The sequence below is a fragment of the Ictidomys tridecemlineatus genome, chromosome 2 (genome assembly GCF_052094955.1).
Source record: "Ictidomys tridecemlineatus isolate mIctTri1 chromosome 2, mIctTri1.hap1, whole genome shotgun sequence".
In the NCBI taxonomy this organism is placed as follows: domain Eukaryota; kingdom Metazoa; phylum Chordata; class Mammalia; order Rodentia; family Sciuridae; genus Ictidomys; species Ictidomys tridecemlineatus.
In genome coordinates, this window is record NC_135478.1 from 199,796,789 (window position 1) to 199,817,781 (window position 20,993).

Consider the following 20,993-nt stretch of genomic DNA (forward strand, 5'->3'; position numbering starts at 1 on the left):
AGTTGTAAAAGTTATCATGGGAAATAAATAAATAGTTTCAAAATATTCCTTGATGGCATAAATACTGTTAAATTCTCAGAAACATTAATATCTGGGTAAAACCTAAAACACTCTTTTCTTCTTGGATCCCTCTCTGGTAAATTTTTTTTTAATCTTCATCTAAGAATTTTAATACAATATTTATGCAGTAGTGATTTAAATCCATTTTATTATTTAAAAATCACTCATCTTTAGCACATCTCACTTTCTATCTAATTACCTTAGGCTAATCAGATTTTTAGAATAGATCTTTGGCAGCCTGTGCCACGGGAATCGCCTCGGCATCTGTTGTGACATAGAAGGACAGACTTTCTTTTCTGATAAATGAAGCCGCTCATTTCAAAAAATGTTTAGGGGTTAGGCAGCTTCAGTGTAAATTCTTTCCCATTCTTTAGCTTTTCACTCATTCATCTGGTCACCACTTTGATTATTATGGAGATTTGGGGTTCACTGTGAATTTGAAAGAAGAGATCACAGTTAATTTTGCGATAGCAGTTAAAGTGAAATAGTTTAGTTCCCTATTTTTTTTAGCAGTAGGTATAGAAATATAGTTGCTCTTTTACCTCAGAATGGAAAAGAAAAGAAAAAAAATTAGCCCCACGTTTTTTGTTTTTCCTTCTTAGCAAATTAGCGTTTCTCCCTCTGTGGTAAGGTGACATCGGCTTTTCTCTATAATGAAATAGTTAATCAATGTAGCACCTTTAACATCTTTCATTTTCTGTAGTTACATAGTTGATTCTAATCAAAGACCAGTACCGCAGGAGTGAAAACAGAGCAGGTTGCTACATGTTCATATCAGAAATCTGAAATGTACAGTATTTTGTGTTTAGCCATTTTTCTTCTAAAAGTTCAGCTTACAGATATATTGATGAAAGAGTTCAAAGAGATAAAGATGTTTATTGCAGTATTGATAGTAAATAAGGAAAAACTGGGAAAAAAATTTTGGTTGTATTTTTGAATTAGTAAATCTTTTATTTATTATTTTTTGGAGGAGAGAGTGCTGAGTGTTTTTGAGACCCCGTGTTAGAAGCTGGGAAATACACAATTCCACCCATCACAGAACTTCTTACACTAGTGGAATTGACAAAGATTAATCAAATTACTTTTTCAAATTAATCTTTGTGATGAATCATCAAATTATTACACAGGTATACATGCCGTTAGAAGTATGATAAGTGCTATAAACATTATTAGAATATCTAAGTAGAAGATTCGGTTGCATTTGGCTGGGGAAGGGGAGAGTTAGGTTTTTCCAAGAAGTAGAGGAGTTGTGAAGGATGAATAAATGCTAGTGAGGTACAGTGGGGAAGGCAAAAAGAAGAGGTCTGCAAGAGGCCCTGGGGCAGGTAGAGCATGTCAAAAAGAAATTGCTGAAGAAAGTTTAGAGATGCTGGAGCAGAAAGAGGGGCGAGTGCCCTATGAATGAGGCTAGAGCTGGGGTCAAGAACAAGTCTTGTGGGACCTAGGAGACCATAAAGGGTTTCATCTTTATACTAAGGCCAACGGGAAGTCTTCCAGAGGGCTGTAAGCAGGACAAGATCAGATTTGCATTTCAAAAGGAGTACTTCAGCTGCTTTGTGAAGAGGCTGGAGGAGCCCAAATAGATGCACTACCAGCCTAGACTACAGTAACCCAGGATAGAGACCATGACATTGTGGGTTCTAGTGGAAATAAGGAAGTGAAGATAAGAGGGACATTTTGAAGTGTAAAAATGGATGAAAGAGAGTATTGGATTGAATTTGAGGAAGAATGATGAGATGTCAGGGATGATTTCTAGATTTCTGTCATTTGCATAAGTATAGATGTAATGTCATTCATAGGAAGAAAAATGCTGAGAGAGGGTCAGATTGTAAGGGAACAATCAAGGGTTCTTGTTTGGTCAGGATGAGTTCAAGGTTATGGTAAATAAATTGTGATTGGGACAATAGAAAGCTCTGTAACCTTAAAATATGGTGTCATGTAAACATGTTCAAGATATAGTCTAAGTGAAAAAAGTGTGAATCACATTATTTCAAGAAGAGCATGATGTGTGTGTATTTATGTGTACAAATATATGTTGCATATGCATAGAATATGAAAATCTGTAGAGACTATTAAGAGCTTGTATTCTAGGTAGTGGCATTAGTAGGACGGCAATAAGGATGTGAGAGGGCATTTTTATAGTTTATACCTTCCTGGTTATAACATTGAAATGTATCACAATTAGAATGTATGGCATCTATGATAAAGACAGATAAGGACATTTAAAGCAAACACCCAAATTAAGAATATCTTTCTTTTAGAGGTATCTTAATCAGAAATATCACATAAGCATTATTGCATTGTTTTATTTTGAACAGGAAAATTTCCCTACAGCTTTACTTCCCTAGCCCATTTTGCCTTTTAATCCCATTTCCACTAGAATGCACTATTACACTAGATTTCACATAGTAGAGCACATACTGTTTTATTTTCTGCTTTTCACTAATTTTATTAATTTAAAAAGAGTCTTAAATTTTGCAAATGAGGGCATTAAATTGGAATGCTATATGTAACTACTGCATACATTATATATCCCTTTTATTGAAGATCCCACTAGTACTCCTTGGTTAACTAGTATTTCTGCTATGGATATTACTGTGTCTAGGAAGGAAAACTCAAACTTTTCTCCTTAGGCTATTTGAGCAAAAAACAAAACAAAACAAAACCCCACAAACAAACAAACAAAAAAACAAAAGCTACCAAGAGAAATGAATAGCCTTTCCTTCTCCATTAACTAGTCTATCAAACCAACAGCTCCTATACCGGACATTTAATTTTCCATCCTATTGTGGTGTTATGTTTAGTGCAATGTCAGAATCTTGTGCTTATGGCATTTTTTTCCTTTTTTTTCTTTTGTTAAATTATTTTCTCAGAATAAATACCAAAGAGTTTATGTGAGCCAAGGAGTATGGATATCAATATAATTCATTTCTGATTACAACTGGCTATCTTCAAAAGGGTTAAACTGCAGCATTAGACTAGTGTGTCTAAGCAGGGCAGGGAAGGAGGACTTGCTGAGAGGCCGGCTTCTCAGACTTGGGGGAAGCCACATGGTAGAATCTGGTCTGGTTGGAGCCCCTGGGCTGCTGGCCATGTTGCAGGGTAGTCTCTAGCATTTACTCTATTCTGCCTTGGAAATACTATCATTTTTTTATGTACCATAATTTTGAGAAAAAAACAAAGAATGCCATATAATGCTAGCTGTAATGATAATATTTTCTATTTGAAGATTATTTTTTAAAAAATCACATTTATAGAAGTCCACATCTTTCTTCAAATTATTTAAAACACAAATATAATAGTTCAATTTTTTGAGCACATCGTTATGTGCTGAGCATTCTTCTAAAGATTGTTAATGTGTCATCTCAGGTTATGGTCAATACCTGCATGATGCGGGTACTCCTCTATTCTTACCAGATAAGAAAATGAAGGCACAGAGATATGAAGTAGTTGCCTAACAGACAAAAACGGAGATTTGAATCCAGATACTCTACTCTGATAGCAAATGTTGCTTTTCTACACTCCAATTTTATGTCACTCTAAAATCTTTTATATTTTAATCAAGTTTTTAGTACAGGCTAAGAATTACAAAATTTCTAATGATTTTTAATTCTATGAAACAATTGCTTACATTCTCCTATGCCAGGCTTTTCTGTTTTAACAAAATTTAAAAGCTACTTCTTCTAGTATTTTTGGTTTAATGTCTTGCTATTATACTTCTTTTAGGAATATCTTTTCCTGATATCTTTCAGAGGTTATAGTGGACAGTTTTCCTCAGCAAAGCTTTGGAATTCCTCTTTCCCCTATAGGTTCTCATTAACATTTTAGCTTACCTCTCTCAGTGAATTGTTTTGTGTTTTATTTTTGTTTTGGTACACATAGTGCTTGGGATTAATTTCCACTGTATAGCAATAGCATTGCCTCGTTGCTAGCTATTTCTAATCCAGGTTGTTTTTCTAAAGAGAATAATAAGTTGAATATGATAAATATATCAAATTACATAAAAATATATGGTTTACAAATTGCTTTTTTATTTAACTGTTTGGGGGTAGTACTGATGGGTGGATGACATAGACTTTGCAGCCAGCTATGAAAGGAGTTAAAAATCCAACTTTGCCACTTAATAAACATATGAATGGTGGTAAGTTACATAATTTCCTAAGACTTCTTATCCTTATTGTAAAATGGTTTTGTTTGTTTGTTTGTGTTTTGTATGATGCTGGGGATCAAACGCAGAGACTCACACATGCCAGGCAAGCACTCTATCACTGAGCTACATCTCCAATCCTGTAAGATGGAACTAATACTACCTATTTCATATAATTGATGTAATGATGAAATTAGTTAATATGTATAAAATCCTAAGTGTAGTATCTAACACTTTAGCAATCACAACATAGTAGCTAATAAGAAGTAATAGTAAACTAACATTTTTGAAGAGAAAAATATGAACAAGTTTTTAAATGTAAGGAGCAACTTTAAAGTATTAAGCAGAGTTAGATAAACAAAGGGAAGAGAAAAGTGTAGGGTGTAAAAGAGCAAAATAGCCACTTGGGTAGGGGGTGGTGAGAGAAGAGAAGAGATGCAGGGTACGTGAGCTATGCAACCAACTCCTGAAAACAAGGACTTTGATTCTCTTAGAGTAGAATATGAAAAGAGATAAATGAAGAGTGGACAGAGAAAGATTTGACGGTTTGCTTCTAAGGTGAGTGTGTTAATCAGATTAATTTTCATTTGGCATGTCCTGCTGTTTACTTGGACAGTGATGTCTGAGTAAGTTATTATTTATTATTTCTGTCCCTTGACATTCTGATTAGCTCATCAGCAATCAGTCACTATTCATAGTTCTTCAATTGCTTTTATTAAATAGCAATCCCCTCCTCCCCCAGCCTGCAAATTATTCAGGTTTGGGAAAGAGTAATATCTCTGGAGAGAGTGCTTGCCCCAGGCCAGATGAAATGTAGTCATGCTGCTACACGACTCAGAATGAATCACAGAATCTTAAGACAAACTTTAAGTATTGTATAGTTTCTAGGGAACTTGAGGACATGGCAGCCACTTTTGGATTACTTCAGACTTTGATTATTTTGGAGGGGGAGCATTGAAGAGTTGGTTGAATTGTATGCAGGAATATCCAGGCTAGTTGTATAAAAGTTTCCTTAGTTTGAGCTGTGAAAAGGCAGAGAATGCAGGGCATTCTTGGCTGTTGTTTCTATGAATTAGAGCAAAACTCACACCCAGGTATAACTGTAGCAGAGATTATCATGAACCTGGTAAACACAGTATAGTTCTCTCTTCCTTTTCAGGTTTTTGGGGATGGTCCATGATCTTTGGAGTTAGTCCAAGAACCAGTCTATACAAGTTGACATTTCTTTACACATTAGATTTAATCTTGAAAAGTTGTAAACAAGGTAAATATTTTAAAAACTGAGTCATATTTTCCCATCCTAAGAAAATTTGTTCTCACTGAAAAAAACAAACAACAACAAGAAAAGCAAAACCAAAAAACATTGGTCCTTTTCTAATGAAAATAAAACTACAAAATACAAGCCTTTTTCAGTGAGGACTCTCCACTTGTCAGTGTAGAGACGACAATAATTTTCCATACAAGAAGTTAGTCAGGTGCATCCATGATCTTGAACACACAATTAAAAACAAATAGTTATTTCCATATTATTGAGATTTCTCTAATAAGGAAAGGGACTTGAATGTTTAAGCAGCTCCGTTACCCTCAGCATTATGTTTTGCTTTTAATGACATTGCCTCATGAGTAGAACCACAAAAAAAATTGTCCTTTTATTTAGATTTATAGGGCTTCAGTCTTTTGTGGTTATAGTTGGACTTTGTTTGGATGGATGTGAAGTTTTAAAAAACGAATATACTCAAAGCAGTGCTGCCCTTAAAACAGAGCAACATCTTGAGACATGTTTAAACCATTATACCCTGCCTTAATTTTGAACAATTAAGACTTGATTTTTTTTTTTGCATCCCATAAACACTAACTGGACTGTCCTTATACAGGACCTGGAAAGCATGAGTGATCATACATTAATTCAACAAGCAGTGATATTAAATCTTATGCTGGTTTAGTTAGGTTTTGAAAGCAAGAGTATAGGACAAAACCCCCAGACTTAGGAGTTATCCTAGTAAATCCTTCAGATTGCTCATAAAGTATGGTATTTGTAGTTTCGTGTGTATAACAACATTTCTTATGTGCAGCATAGTCTGAGAATGGCTGTGCTAGAATAAAGGAAAGAATGAAAGAGGAGCTGCCTATACACTAGTCCTCAAAGAGGTGGGGAACATGAGAGTGTCTGCTTGCCTGCAGGCCTTATTCCATTTTGTCTTCCGATTAAGCCTCTACAATCTTCATACACGTTAATAGATTAATTTGGTTTTGTAAAGATTGAATTGGATAATATATGTGAAAGCACTTTGTTCCAGATCTGTTGATGGTGATACATTTAAATCTAAAGGTTGCTTGTCAGATCCACATATATGTTGAACTTGGGAAAGAGAGAAGAAGTTGGCCTCCTCCTTGCTCTCTCTGAATTGGGCTTCCTCAGTGTCCAGCAGTGACTTCCATGTTTTTACAAGTTGGCCATATTGTGGTTGGAGGTAGAAGGGTAGGGTTTTCTAAGTTCTAAGGTCAGCCCTATTTTGGCACATTAAAGGGAATTACATGAATGTCTTATATTCCTTTGGTTCTCTAACTCATGTCTCAGTCTTTTAGAATTGTATATGAGAAATCACCTGATGAAATTGTACAGCCCATCTACACCTCTCTCTATGGTGGAGTCATGAATATATGCTTACATTTATTATGAATCTTTTGGGGTACGTGTGAATATGTATTTGGGGGGAGATTCCCAGGTGATTCCTATATAGCCAGCATCTTACTTTTGAGACTTAGTGATTGGAATCTTGGGAGAGGAGTATTGTGCTCCCAGACACTATAAACATTTCTGATCCTGTGTTAGCTTAAATTATTAGGAAATGCCTACTGTATTTTGATCCAGATTTCAAAGCATATAATTTCAGTTATTATATGAATCCAGAATTTATTAGGCAAGTCATTCATAAGATTGGTTGCTTAATAGGTGAAGTTAGTATAGGGAAATTTACATAGTCCAAAAATGAAATACCAGTTAAGTTTCTTATTTGTTGGAGTGCTAGGATCTTTGATTACCAGTCCCCATTATTACTGAAAAGATCACCTGAGGTCTTGATTGTTTTTTATAACCTAAGTTTTGAATTGCATTCTTTTTTTCATTTTAGAAAAGAATTTGCTGTTTCTCATAATTTAGTTCAAGTTAAACATTTTTACTGAAAATTCAGACTGAAAAGGAAATGTATGTACATTTCAGCTCTGATTTATTAAGGTGGGAAGCTCTATTTACACTAACTTTGTTGGATTTCACTGGATGTTTCTGTCTTCACTTTTCCTTACTTTGTCATTCCTGATGTATTGTCTTCATGTGTAGAGTAAATGCTTGGTCCTATCTTGTCAACATTTTTCTTGGATTAGGTCCCATCAATTATGCTCATTTTCTTTATCCTTAGTCTTTTTATCTCCTCTTATATATTGTCCTCTGTGTGTGTACAAAATCTAACTTTCCTTGTACTAAAATAACCATCCCTCTTTTCCACCTTGTTTCTTTTCAACGTATCATTTGATCTCTTTGCTTCCCTGTTCTGGCTGGCACTCTTGAAAGATTAACTGTATTTCCAGCATCCTCATCTTGACCTTTGCAGTTTGGCTTCTGCTCTCATGACTTTATTGGAACTCCACTTTCAAGGAGTCACCAGTAACTTCTCACTTTTCCAATCTAGAAGTCTCTTCTAAGCTCTCGTTCCCTTTGGCCTTTTTGAAATAGGCAAGGAGGTTGATCACACTCTCCTCCTTGACATATTTCTTCTTTTGGCACACATGACACTTTAGACTCTGTTGTCTAACCACCTCTCCCTTTGCTGAATCATTCCCTGCTTTCTCTATACAAGTGTGTTTATTAACATGTTCTTCTCTCTGCCTTTCCTGTTCATTTTACTTTTTGTGCATTCTTTCTTACTACATTTTAGTCTATGTGCTTGGACAAGTCTGTGGGGTAGACCCTATAGGATTGTGGGACTGTATTGAACCTTCCCTTACCTGTACTGGCTAGAGGAAGGGAGAATAGGCTGAAAAGCTGATGTTATTGTCAGAAAAATGGTGTCCAGATATATCAAATCTGAAAGGTAAATGTGAAAAATAAGGAGTAAGCCATAAGAGTAGCAGTTTGGATGAAGAAAAACAGGATAGCAATGTGAATACATATTTTCTCCTGGTCACTCACACATAAGGCTTCATGCATATTACCTGGAGCCATGATATTGTTAAGAATTGTTACTGGAAATTTGACTTCCATAGTGATTTCTCTGGAGAAGAACTTCTAATCTATATCAAAAGCCCAGTTGTATTATCTTATGAACCAAAGCTCTATCCTCATCTTTTTAGATCATTTCACTTGGATGTCCATCTAGTACCCTATATTTAATAACTCCCAAATTAAGCTAATCATTTTTTCCTGAAGCTAACCTTTGCTTCCTAATGAATCCTAGTTCTGTGTCATTCTAGATCAAAAATTCAAACCCATCCCTGATTCTCCTTTAGCCCTATATCTGTATCTAGCAACTTGAAAAAGTGTTGCCAATGTATCTCTAAGTTTCTTGTAACTGATACCACATTTTCTTTCCTTTGCTTCAACCTCACAGCTACCCTACACTCTTGTGATAGACCCCTATTTAGTATTCTTAACCCTAATCATATTTATTACTACCAGTGTAGTTTCCAAACTCAATTGTGAATCTGCTTAATGCAATATTCCTAGCCAGAGATCATTGTTTCTCCTTTAGTGTTCTTTTAGCACTTATGTTTTCCATCATTATGTGAGTATATCACTTATATTATACAATACATATAAATTTCTGTATATAAATTATCAATCTTTATAGATTGTAAGCTCCTTAGGGGCAGGAACTGTGTTTTGTTTACTGGCTATCCCCATATATCCCTTGTATTGACATGCAACATTTGCTGATTGGAACTAAACAACTGCTTGGCTAGAAGTAATCTGGTTCCAGTTAATAGGTGATTTGTGATCCTCATCTTAATTTGACATTAATTTCATATTTTGTGCATTTGTTTTATTCTGAAAAGCTTTTTTATTAAGCTGGGCTGATGACATAAATGGAACAGTTAACTGGAAGACCAAACAGGCCAACAGTTTTATTATCAGCAGAAAAATGGCTGCTGGGAAGAAAGATGGTGAGTTTAGGTTATAAATGTGAATCTGTTTTGGGGAGTCAATTAAATGTTTGCTTTCAATATTCCCTTTGCATTTTTAGTTGTGTGTGTATGTGTGTGTGTGTTTTTTTAAATGAGTCAGTTGAAAAAAATAAAATTTTGTTTTCCTACACTTCTAAAATTTATGATCCTCTATGTTCTTAACCAATTATTTCCCTTGCACTAGCTTTATATATTGTCCCCTGTGTAAGTTTTAAAAACTAAATCTAATTTTTAAAAACTAAAAATCTTGCCTGTTTTAACCTTGTTTCCCCTTATTAAGTCACTAGCTCACCACTTAAAAATTGTTCCAGTGTGGTTAATATAACAACTTATTTATAACATTTAAAAACATTAAAAAAGTATAATTAACATATATTATTTTAAAACAGCATTTATATAAACTTAGAAAAATTATAAAATATTTTGTCTAATTTGGGATTTTTGTTGCAAGATCATGTTGATGTTTTGCTTTTAAATAATTAGTTGATGACTGCTTTCTGTTGGAAAGGTGACTTGACCCTTGAATGATGACCTGATCCTTCTAAATTTTTCTTCTCTAGTCTACAAATATGTCCATTAGCAATATTCCATGACCTTTGAAATAATGCATTTTATTAGGGAGGAAAAGCCTCACTTAATATGAATATTGGTTGTTTTCAAAATATCAATTATCATTATGAACTTTCACTGAATATTTCTTGATTACTCATCCTTAGGACCCTGACCTACAACATTGGATATATGTGGTCTTGAACATTACCTTCTAGTAGCCTGGTTTCTATAGCTTTGGGGCAAAGTGTCTATAAAAATAAAGATGACTCTTCTGGATTTCACAATATATTGTACTCTAATACAGCCATCCTTTCCATTTCCTACTTTCTTTCTCTTTAACTTTGATACCTAGAACTTCTGTCCTCTCGGAGCATCCCACTCCTGTTGCTGTTTGATTTCTGAAAAGGGTCCAGCTTAGTCATCTCTTTTGATGCTGTTCTTAGTGAAATCCATTCCAAGACCTTTACTTAGCATTTCCTAGAATCTCCAAGAGTAGCAGTGTTTTCTTTCTTCAAACTTCAAGCTCCTATTGGACGTCAAAATAATTTTCTCCTTGGGACTTGAGAGAGAACTATAGTTCTCAAAATACAAATAGATAATCCATCTTTAATCTACTGAAGTAGCCTGTCAGGTCATCATGATTTCTTATTTTCTGTTTCTCCTGATCTCATCTTTAGATTCTTTTCCTCCTCCTTTCCTGGTCACTTCCTCCTATTTAAGTCCCATCATTACCATTACAGTTTCTTTCTTTCTTTTTTCACCAGGGCTTCATGCATGCTAAGCTCACACTCTACCACTGAGCTCATACTTAGTTACCTATCAATACAGGTCTGAATTACAAAAATAACTTGTACAGAAAGTGTAAGTTTCATCAACTGTATGAAAAAAATTCATCACTTTTAAAATTATAGTAACAAATACTTGTAGCTTGTACAATAAAGGCAATTTAAATGTTGTATCAGAAACCCAGGGACTTGTACATGCTAGGCAAGCACTCTACCAAATGAGCTATATTCCCAACCCCTTCCCAATGTTCTTGACCATGAATTCCAATCAATTCCTTTTGGCAATTGCAAGAGAGTACAACATATTGTAAGAGTTAAAAAAAAATTGTCAAATAAATTAACAACTTTTTTGTAACTTACTTTCTAAACAATATTCTGATTCTTAACCAAAGCAGTAAGATAGTACCTCTTCTATAAATAGAAATTCTGAGGAATTTGCCTCAGATCAGCAAATTGAATATCATTCTACCTTGACACATATTAAGTAATAGTAGAAGTCATAAAAAGCACCCTAAATATGGATTGCCTTTTGCCACCTCTGGGATGAGAGTGAAAAACTTAAAATTTTTAAGTTTACTAGTGAAATAATTTAAATAAAAAGGACTAAGCCTTCACATTTATATTCCTTTATTTAAACATCTTTAAATTCTCCTTTTCTACTTAGGAAAACTCATATTCTAAGATGGGTCAGTCTTAGAGGTTTACTGATAAACTTTCATTATGTTTTCTTAAGAATCTAAAGCTAAGTAAAATATGATTGTGCCCAGAATTAATAATTATTTTCAATTTAAATGTTATACTTTAACTGAATACTCATGGGAATGAAGCAATATGTATGTTAGATAAACTGACAGACTTCTCTTCCATCATCTTAAACAAAGGAGTCTCCTTCTTGGCTTATTGACAGTCAAAGGACTACTTGGCTTGAGGATAGGAGTCTTTCTCTAGATAATTTAATTTCCTCCGTGGTTGGAGAGGATGCAGGAAGTGCCCCTAGGGCTGAAAGTACTCCTTTGCCTCTGAAGGGTGGCAGAGTCAGGGGAAGGATCACAGAGTTCCAGGACTTGGAAAAAATTGTCTATCTACCAGAGATGGGAAGTTCTCCTCCTGAGCTCTGGCCAGGGCTGAAATGTCTCTTCTTCTAACCTTCAGGAGTGTTTCTTTCTTTAAAAATGTTTGTTTGAAACTTGATTGTCAACTCACTTTATAAAATAATAAAATAAACTCAGATTATCTTCATAATACAAGGAGAGAAAATTAAGAAAATTAAGCTTTTAAGCAATATAATAAGCTTTTGTGTGGGGAAAAAATAGTGGAATGTATAACCACCAAATGTGTTAGCTTGTGTTTTGAAGTTAATTAACTACATGACTATTCTGATTCAAGTCAAAACTCTTCTTCTTGCTAGTTCTATATGCTTGAACCCTCTGAGTTCAGTATTATCCTCTGTGTAGTAAGGTGAAGGACTGACTCCTCCAGGAGAACAAATGCGTGCTACCTCCAATTGGTGGTAACTGTCAGGAATCCTGGGTTGAGTGGGGGCTGGGGCCATATCCAGGTTGGAAGTAATGCTGTGATCTCTCTTAGTAGAGATATTTGGCATGCCCAGACAATCTAAAACCCTTTTCAATTTTTTAGCGTTCTGTGAGAATAGTGTTCTATTGATCACCAATTAACAATGCTTTGCAACTCCTTTCCCACTGACAGTTTAGAAACAAAAAAGAAAAATGCATGCAAAATAAAATGATCAAGACGTTTAATTCCAATTTGGAAAAATTAAGTGTTTTTTTTTTTGGGGGGGGGTGTCTCATGAAGAAACTCTTCTGCTTTTTTTTGTAGAAAAAAGATCCAAGCAATGGTTTCCCTTCTGCCTCATGTAAAGACAAGTGGCCGTATCTTTTAGAGAAGTGAAGTTTACAAAGGCAATCTAATCAGGCCCTTGTGATGAATCCCGTAGTCTAGGTGTGGACCCTGTGTGGCCGAAACAAAAACAATAGCTGCCCACCTTCAGGTGAACGGAGGGCAGCACTTTGATGTTGAGTAAACTCAAAGGTGAATGGCAGGCCGATGAGAAAAGCTTTTGATTCAAAGCCAAGATTTAAAAAGTTGAATTGATAAAACACAAGATAAATCCTAGAAAAACAAAAACACAGGTTGTATACTTGGCTGGATATTGAAATCTCTTAAAATACTTTTCTGCAGCAATGTTCTGATATAATGATTACATTTCAATTTGACTAAAGTAATAAAATATTTAAAAATAAATTAGTAAGGAACCTGTAAGTATTTAAGACTCTGGAAACCTGAAATGAGTTCTCTTAATGCAGTATAGATAGCAAATGGGATTCATCTCTTGTAATCGGTGCCGATGAATTGGTAGCTGCTTGGAGTACTGTGTAGGCAGGGCTCTAAGCTTTGAGCTCATAAAGAACTTTAACCTGTTAAAACTGTAGTATGAAACTTATTTTTCATATCAGTGCTTAAAAATTTTAATTATCAGGGTAATTGTGCCTAGGTGCTTAGATAACATTTTTATTTTAAAAGCTGTATAAGATAGGGAGCTATTTAATGCTTTTAAAAAATCTTAAAACTTATTTGAAAATCATCATCATTCTCATTCAAATTTTTTTTCCAGATAATACTTAACATTAACACAGTGCTGCCAGGAGGAGGGAAAGGGGAAATACTTGAGAATTATATTAGCTAAATTATACTGTTTATTATATGCATATACACATATAAAACAACAAATTTACCCTAGTACAATTATAATGCAGCAATAAAAATATTTTAAAAAATTGCAAACTGTAAAACAATGAATAGAAATAAAGGTACAATCTTACAGTTTTAAAAAGGAAATGCTATGAATTATTAAGAAATGTGCAGTATCTTATTTAAGTAATTTGGACTCAAATCACCTTTGTGATGCTTCCCAATGAAAAACTTACATCCTGAGACTCTCTGAACATGAGAGGCAAATTAACAAAATTGAAATGCTTTTAGAAACAGACTTTAATTTCATATTAATTATTACAGTCTACTACAATATTCTTAGGCTGCTTTAGATATTGCTAAGGATAATATATCATTTGATCCATAGATCTTTGTTTAAAGTATCCACATATCAAACATGTAAGAAATTATTTTATACAAAACATTACATCCATTTTGATTTGATATCTCAAGTCTGTATAATCTATAGATTGAATTAAGTCTTTCAATTGTATACTTTTTTATTTCTGAATGTATTTAATACACATAGTTTATGCTGTTATTGCCTCAAGTAATGGCTATATCCCAACTATGGTAAGATTATCTATTTAGAAGTATACTGCATTAGATAAGGACCAGGAAATATGCCACAAAAGGGTCTTTGGGCAGCCAAAATAGATACTGCAAATGCAGGCTCCCGTTTTTGTTTTTTCCATCTAGTAGAGCACTGCGTGTGTTCAAACAGCATGTATTTGTTCTTACTTTAACACACAATCCCATCTCATTTAGTAGTCTGGTTTCTAAACCTGCAGCAGATTAATAATAGCAAATTAGAGGGGACAGAGAAGCTGCTACAGGAAACATACTGATAGCAATGAGAAATGACAGCTGACAACTTGTCTACAGAGGAGAAAACAGAAAATCTATAAAACACACAACCTTAAAAAGCTTTAGCGGACTAGGACCCACTAGTGTGATCGGTAAATGACAAGGCAACCAAACAGTCCATAAGGGCATCACTGCATAATAGAGCAGAGTGCAATAATTGATGTGCAAGATGATGATCTTATACACATCGTGAAAAAGGTTCTACCGCTGAGTACATTAAAAAAAAAAAAATCAGCTCTCTAAAACAATTCGTTCCGTGGGGTGCCTGGTAAAATGAGATTTTGCTATATCCTTGTAAGCCTTAAAAATTAGAAAATGATGATATAAATTGAACTTTTTAAAGTGATTAATTCATTGGTAAAGCATGTATAAGAGAGACATACACATAATTGGTACCTAATAAATGCCACTTGGACATGAATATTGACAATAATTTATGACTTTCTTCTCAAAGATTTCAAAAGGGAGACAACATTAAGATTTAAGTCTAGTTGGAACTTTCAAGTCTCACACTCGGCAGCTATTTTATCTTTATGGCCACGTATTTGTTCTTGGTGACGTAGAAAAAGGTCTGGTAAGTGTCCTCTGGAGTTTTTGAAGAAAAGGGACTGCATGCATGTCTGCTCCTGTGCAGACGCCATTAATAATGATCACTGTGCTAACTGTGAAGTTATATGTCTTAGATTCATTAGCAGTGCACCACCATAGTACTTTCAAAATTTAATGTTTACCAAGTACATCCAAATTTGCTTTTGTTTTTAGGTAATTGTAAACACACAAATGCACATCCTTAAATTTTTATCGTGGAGAGAAAATTTCCAACGGACTCTTAGTATGAGAAGACAGGATGCAATTTGGCTAGCATGAGGTCTCACTTTATTGCTATTGCTATCACAATCTGTTATTTGATTCTTGGCTCTGTGCTGTCACATAATATACAGTTGTTGAAATGGTCTGTAGTTTCTATACCCTATGACTAAAACATATCAAGAATAGTTCTGTGAACAAGATTTTGGTAGCACAGTCAGGAGAGAGATCAGAGCTCAGAGAGGATGAAATAATCATTCTGGCTACTTGCTGACATACCCTTTTGGCTCTTTTCTACTCAGAGATGTGATTTTTTCCTTAAAAAAATTTTCTATGACTTACATCAACTGCCGTCAGAAGTTTTTAATCTTTGCAAATCTAACCATCTTTGCTATTTGAAGATAATGTTTTTGATCCTCTGTGGGTTGGACTTTTGGTTTAATTGTTTTTCCCATTAATGGTGATAGATTTACACGGATTTAGCCACACACTGGTTTCCAGTTTCATTTGTATCCAGTGGCATGTGTTTGCAGAGGTAATGGATTTGCAGCTGTAGAAGATTGCAAAACCATGCGATACACAGAGAAGCCAGACCCTGTGACCTCGGCTTGATTAGCATGGCACCGTACACATGTATATTTCAGAGATTATTAGATCTTAGTGTTGAGGATTCTTAGGGTGTTTAAATTTGATTTTCAAGACTTGCTCTTAAAGAAAACAATATGTTTCGAGCTTACGGGTTGTGAGTACTGTCTAGGCATATATGATTGTAACATGTGTTAACTGTTAGTAACAGCCTCTGTGGGTGTTGCTGCAGAACCTATCCGAATTATTGATATGGCTCATATTTAGAACAAGAGCCTGGAGCTTCAAATTGTCTGTGTCATTTGTTGTTTTTGAAAGGAAGGATAGGTGTAAATACTGCCCAAATAGCCTCTGTTGAAGAGCTATTTGTTTTGCAAGTAACAAATGGGAAAGGGAAAAGGAGAAGGCTCTTCTCTAAAATGTTGTGTGGGTGCCCATAATTTAAACTGATGCTACAGAAAGGAAGTATTATTTTCCCAAACAAAACATAGTGGCTTAGTCATTTTCCATTTCTGGATGATGAATGTGTCATACATCTGTATCATGTTTTTCTCGAAGTGAATGGCATACTATACTTAAAGTGAAGCAGGCTTTACTGTGGAGTTGCCAAGGTAACTGACCAGCAAGTATGCAGTTCAGGAGATTGCAGAAAGGCAATTGAGTACACATGAATAAAGAAATGTGCATGTCATCTTAAAACCCAGGAGGGCCGTGGTAGATTGTGGCCTGACTCTGTAGATCGAAGAAATTTTTTTTTCCCCCGAAGGCAGAATCTGAGATGTTGAATGCTAGTCCTTAGAAGTGAGGTGATATGGAGTGCAGGTACCCTTTAATGGTGCCACTTGAGGCCCTGTGGAGGGCTGTATACAAAACAGAATCCTTTTAATATTATTTAATAAGAATAATCTTTCTTTTGCTTTATAAGTTAGCTTTAACCACCGTAAAGCAGCAAAAACTAAGAAACTTATTAGTAGTTGGTGATGTAAATGGAGGATAGTAATCTGTAAGATGCAACACCTTAAATTAAAAATTTAATATGCTTAATCCACTAGCATGAGACCTGTGTTTGCCTCTGCAGTGCTTTGTATTAGAGTGTTTTCATCCATTCTGTAAACACATGCTCAACACTCTTATCTGTTGAGAATATGACAAGGTAGACTGTCTTTGTACTTCATGGTGTTTTTAATCTCTAGAAAGAGTGAATTAGATAAGTTCAGAAGAGATTCATTTAAATTACTCAAATATTCCTGTGCTTTGGATGTATGGTTGTGATCTGAAATTTAAACACCTTTATCATAAAGTGAAATAACTTGCCATCAGGAGTCCAGAACTCTCCACAATTTGACTCTTCTTTCTTTCCCAGATTTCCTTCCCCTTAAAACAAACAAAACAAAACAAAACAAAACAAAACAACAACAAAACCCAACCCAGGATCTAGCATAATTGACTTAATTTGCTTTCTTGAAAGGGCCCCATAGTATCCCACTATTGTGTCTTGCATGTGTGTTTTTTGCTGAATGTCTGAATTGCTCATCTCTAAGATTTGGAAACCGACTAGTGTTGTAAAAGCCATACTGAGTTCCACTTCTTCCAAAGATCTTTTTCAGAACTTTCCAACCTCAACTGCTCATCCCATCCTTCTAGGTATTGCCAGAGCAATTTATACCTCTGGAACAATAACTACATAGGTATGTATTGGTCTTCCAAACTGGATGGTGAACTCATGAAAGCAGGGACAGGGTCTCATTATCAAATTCCCTAAAGCATGGAGGATTTAGGTCACACTGCAGTATTGAAAAACAAAGTCAAATTTCCATCCTTACTATATTTTTGTGTTTCATTTATCTTCATCATTTGGGATTGGGATCACTTCTACAGGTGAGTAAACAATCTGTGGGTAGAAGTTGGGCACTCTAAACTTCCCAGGAAGACTGTTTATGAAGACTAGTTGGGAAAGAGAGTTTCCCTACATACCAGTTAAACCTAACTGTAGCTTCTTTTCTTCTTTTGCATAGCCTTTGAAGTCATGTTTTTCGTAGTCAAGTTATAGATATGGGAAGCTATAAGCCAAATATTTTAGTTGAGTTTGACTTTTTTGGTAGCCATCAACAGAATGGCAGGGACAATGTTTCAGATAAAGAAACATCTTGCAGGAGTTTCTGTTTTTACACTGAAAAATTTACTGTCAATGATCTTGCTATCCAGGGCTTTTAGTAAGTTGTGAGCTTGGTGTGAGCAGCCTTGGGGTTCTTAAGGTTAATTACCACATTTACAAATCCATCAGTGACTAAGAGAAAGAACTAGCCTGATAGGGTTTATCTGTCTAAAAATTGCAGCCACTAGCCAATCAGGAAGATAGAAAACCAAAAGAGATGGTAGGGGTGACAAGGGTAATGGCAGTAATGTGTTGGTAGAAATGATGATATCAGAAGAAAAACAATAGGTGGAAACTACTCAAGCCAATTTGGCCATTTTAATGGATTCACATCTTATGTCTTAAGTAACAGTAAATCATGAAATTGTCTCCATTTTATTTCAAGAAATTATTTGCACTGCATTGTATTGTGTAATTGTTATTGCTTATTTAGGATGTGAAATAGTATGATAGATTATATTGTTTGAGTTATTAAATGTCAAGATCAGGGGAAATGGAGTAAATTAATTATTTCTAGAAGAGAGATGAGGAATGTATACTCAGAAAAAGTACCCAATGCATTTTTATAAGTATATTCAAGTTTTTCTTATGTATTCTAATGATATTATATAGTCTGACATGCTTTTTCTAGAAAATAATTAGTATGGTATAGATTCTCATCATTTAAAAATTACTCTAGGTACTTCCTTAAAAAAAAAGTAAAGAGGAAAAAAAATCAAACCATGGTTATAATGTAATTGATCAGTTCCTGTGATGTATTTGTTGGTCAGAATTTCAAGTAAAAAAGAAATTACCAAAACAATATTATGGATCTCTTCATTTTTTAAATAACAGTTAAAATATTAAATGTATGTAATTTTATTAACAGTGTTTGGCAAGATTCTAAACCTAAGTAAAAGAGTTTGTCCATGTTTTATACTAAAATCATTTCCTTTTAAAAACAAACTGTTATTAACAGTGCTTCTTCATGTTGTTTCAGCTTTCTCAGAAATTTCTATAGAGTGAAACCTGCTTTTCAGGCTATGTTGAATTATCAAGGATGTATGTCATTATTTGTCTGTCTCTTATCTTTCCCCTTTATTTTCAGTGTACACTATCTTCTCGAAGGTGCACTCTGATCGGAATGTGTACCCATCTGCAGGTGTCCTCTTTGTTCATGTTTTGGAAAGAGAATATTTTAAGGGGGAATTTCCACCTTACCCAAAACCTGGTATGTTCTTTGTGTAAACAAAGGTGGTTAATTACAGAATGTTCCTTTTTGTTCATTGTGCATAATCTGTATGATCAAATATCATTAACATTATTTGAAATCATTTAGATATATAATAAATTGCTTGTTGTAGGTTATTTGTAATTTTAAGATTATTAATTTAATTGCAGAAGGAAATAATTTACTTTTGAATTTTATTTTTTATTGTTTCATTGTAATTATACACAATAGTGGGTTTAGTGGAATATTCAAATATGCATATAACATCAATTTTATTCCCATATTTTTGAACTTTAAAGAAAACATATTTTTCAATTCTTAATTTGAAGTTTTATGCCTCTGACAAATGATCTACCTGTATTCACATAGAAATAATTATAACTGAACAGTTGTGATTTTCCATATTAAGAATTACATTCTTATATTGATTTTTGAAAAACTGTACATGTTATAGAAGAGAATGAAATATGATGTTAAGTAAGCATTCTCAAAAAGCCTTTATAATATCAGATAATTTTATAAAAATTCATAGTAATATAATGAAGATTAATTTTTCCTTCAAAATAATACCAATTATGGAGTCTTATTTAATTCACTATTAGTTTAAATATGTTATTTTGAATTATCACAAATGCCATCACATTAATGAAGATATAGAGAGACTAGCAAGAAAAAACACATTAAATTATAACTCTCAAGTAACAAAAATGACTTTTCTGAAAATTGTATTTTGCTAGAACATATTTTACGCATTAGAATTAATATAAATATTTCTTTGGAGGAGTGTATGATGAATATAAAGTCTCTGAAAACATTCATAAAATAAAGGTAGACATGTTCTTAATAGTATTTGAGCAAAAAGGTAGTCTTTTCATCAATTATTTAAAAAATGTTTCCTTATGGGGCATCCAGTGTTTGCAAAATTATATGATTAAACCTTTAGAGAAGTAGCTGTAACACTTTGAGATGCAAACATGCAGTTAAGAGCAAAATTTCTGAATTCAGCCAGGATTAAGGTCTAGTTTTACCACTTAATATGACCAATCATGGAGAAGTTACATAATATAGAAAATTACATATTATATCATATGTATGTTTTAAAAATCAGATGACACAGTGTTTATGAAGCATTTAACAAAGGGCCAGGCACATGCTAATTAATCATGCTGTCATTAATGTTTATTATTAGTAAATGTCATTACTACAGTTGTTTGGGATTTGTAACATCTTTTTCATCCTAATACCCCAAGTTTTAAAATTATGTTATTTTTATGTTGGTGATACCTTTTTAATTATCTGGACATCTATTAGCATTAATTTGATGATATTTGGAGTTTGATGAAAGGAATACTTCTCAAAAGAATGAATTTATCAGTATGGTTAATGATGATGTAGAGCTATTCTATCATTGCTGTAACAGCCGTACTCTTAATTACTTCCTCCAAAAATTTTCCAAGAAAATTGTATGAATTTGCTTTTTCAGTTGGATCAGATTTCTAGACAAATTAAACAACCAAAATAATTTTTCATTACATGGAGCCCTACTCTAAATTCCCAGATGGATTTTTTTGTTTGTGTATTTAATTTGCTAAAAATGTAAAAAAAAAAATTTTTTAGACAGAATGTTTTGATTGAAACTATCAAAGCAACATGTGTGAAAGTAAATGTCTTATGTCTTAATTTTGTGTTTCTTATCTAGGGGAGATTAGTAATGATCCCATAACATTCAATACAAATTTAATGGGTTACCCAGATCGACCTGGATGGCTTCGATATATCCAAAGAACTCCATATAGTGATGGAGTCCTATATGGTTCTCCAACAGCTGAAAATGTGGGGAAACCAACTATCATTGAGGTAATTTACTTAAAAAGAATAAAATTGTGTGTGTGTGTGTGTGTGTGTGTGTGTGTG

At 34.0% G+C, this 20,993-nt stretch overlaps 1 protein-coding gene across 7 annotated transcripts in view; it reads left to right on the forward strand.

Moving 5' to 3' along the window:
- Positions 1-20,993, forward strand: part of Sgce (sarcoglycan epsilon) — a 68,880-nt gene that overhangs the window by 6,707 nt on the left and 41,180 nt on the right. For 5 of the 7 annotated variants that reach the window (XM_078040409.1, XM_021730718.3, XM_078040408.1 and 2 more), the window contains exons 2-4: positions 9,257-9,364; positions 18,957-19,079; positions 20,779-20,936. In XM_078040409.1, coding sequence (XP_077896535.1) covers positions 9,257-9,364; positions 18,957-19,079; positions 20,779-20,936 — 389 coding nt within the window. The remainder of the gene's footprint in view (positions 1-9,256; positions 9,365-18,956; positions 19,080-20,778; positions 20,937-20,993) is intronic. The other 2 variants (XM_078040410.1, XM_021730720.3) reach the window with 1 other exon arrangement.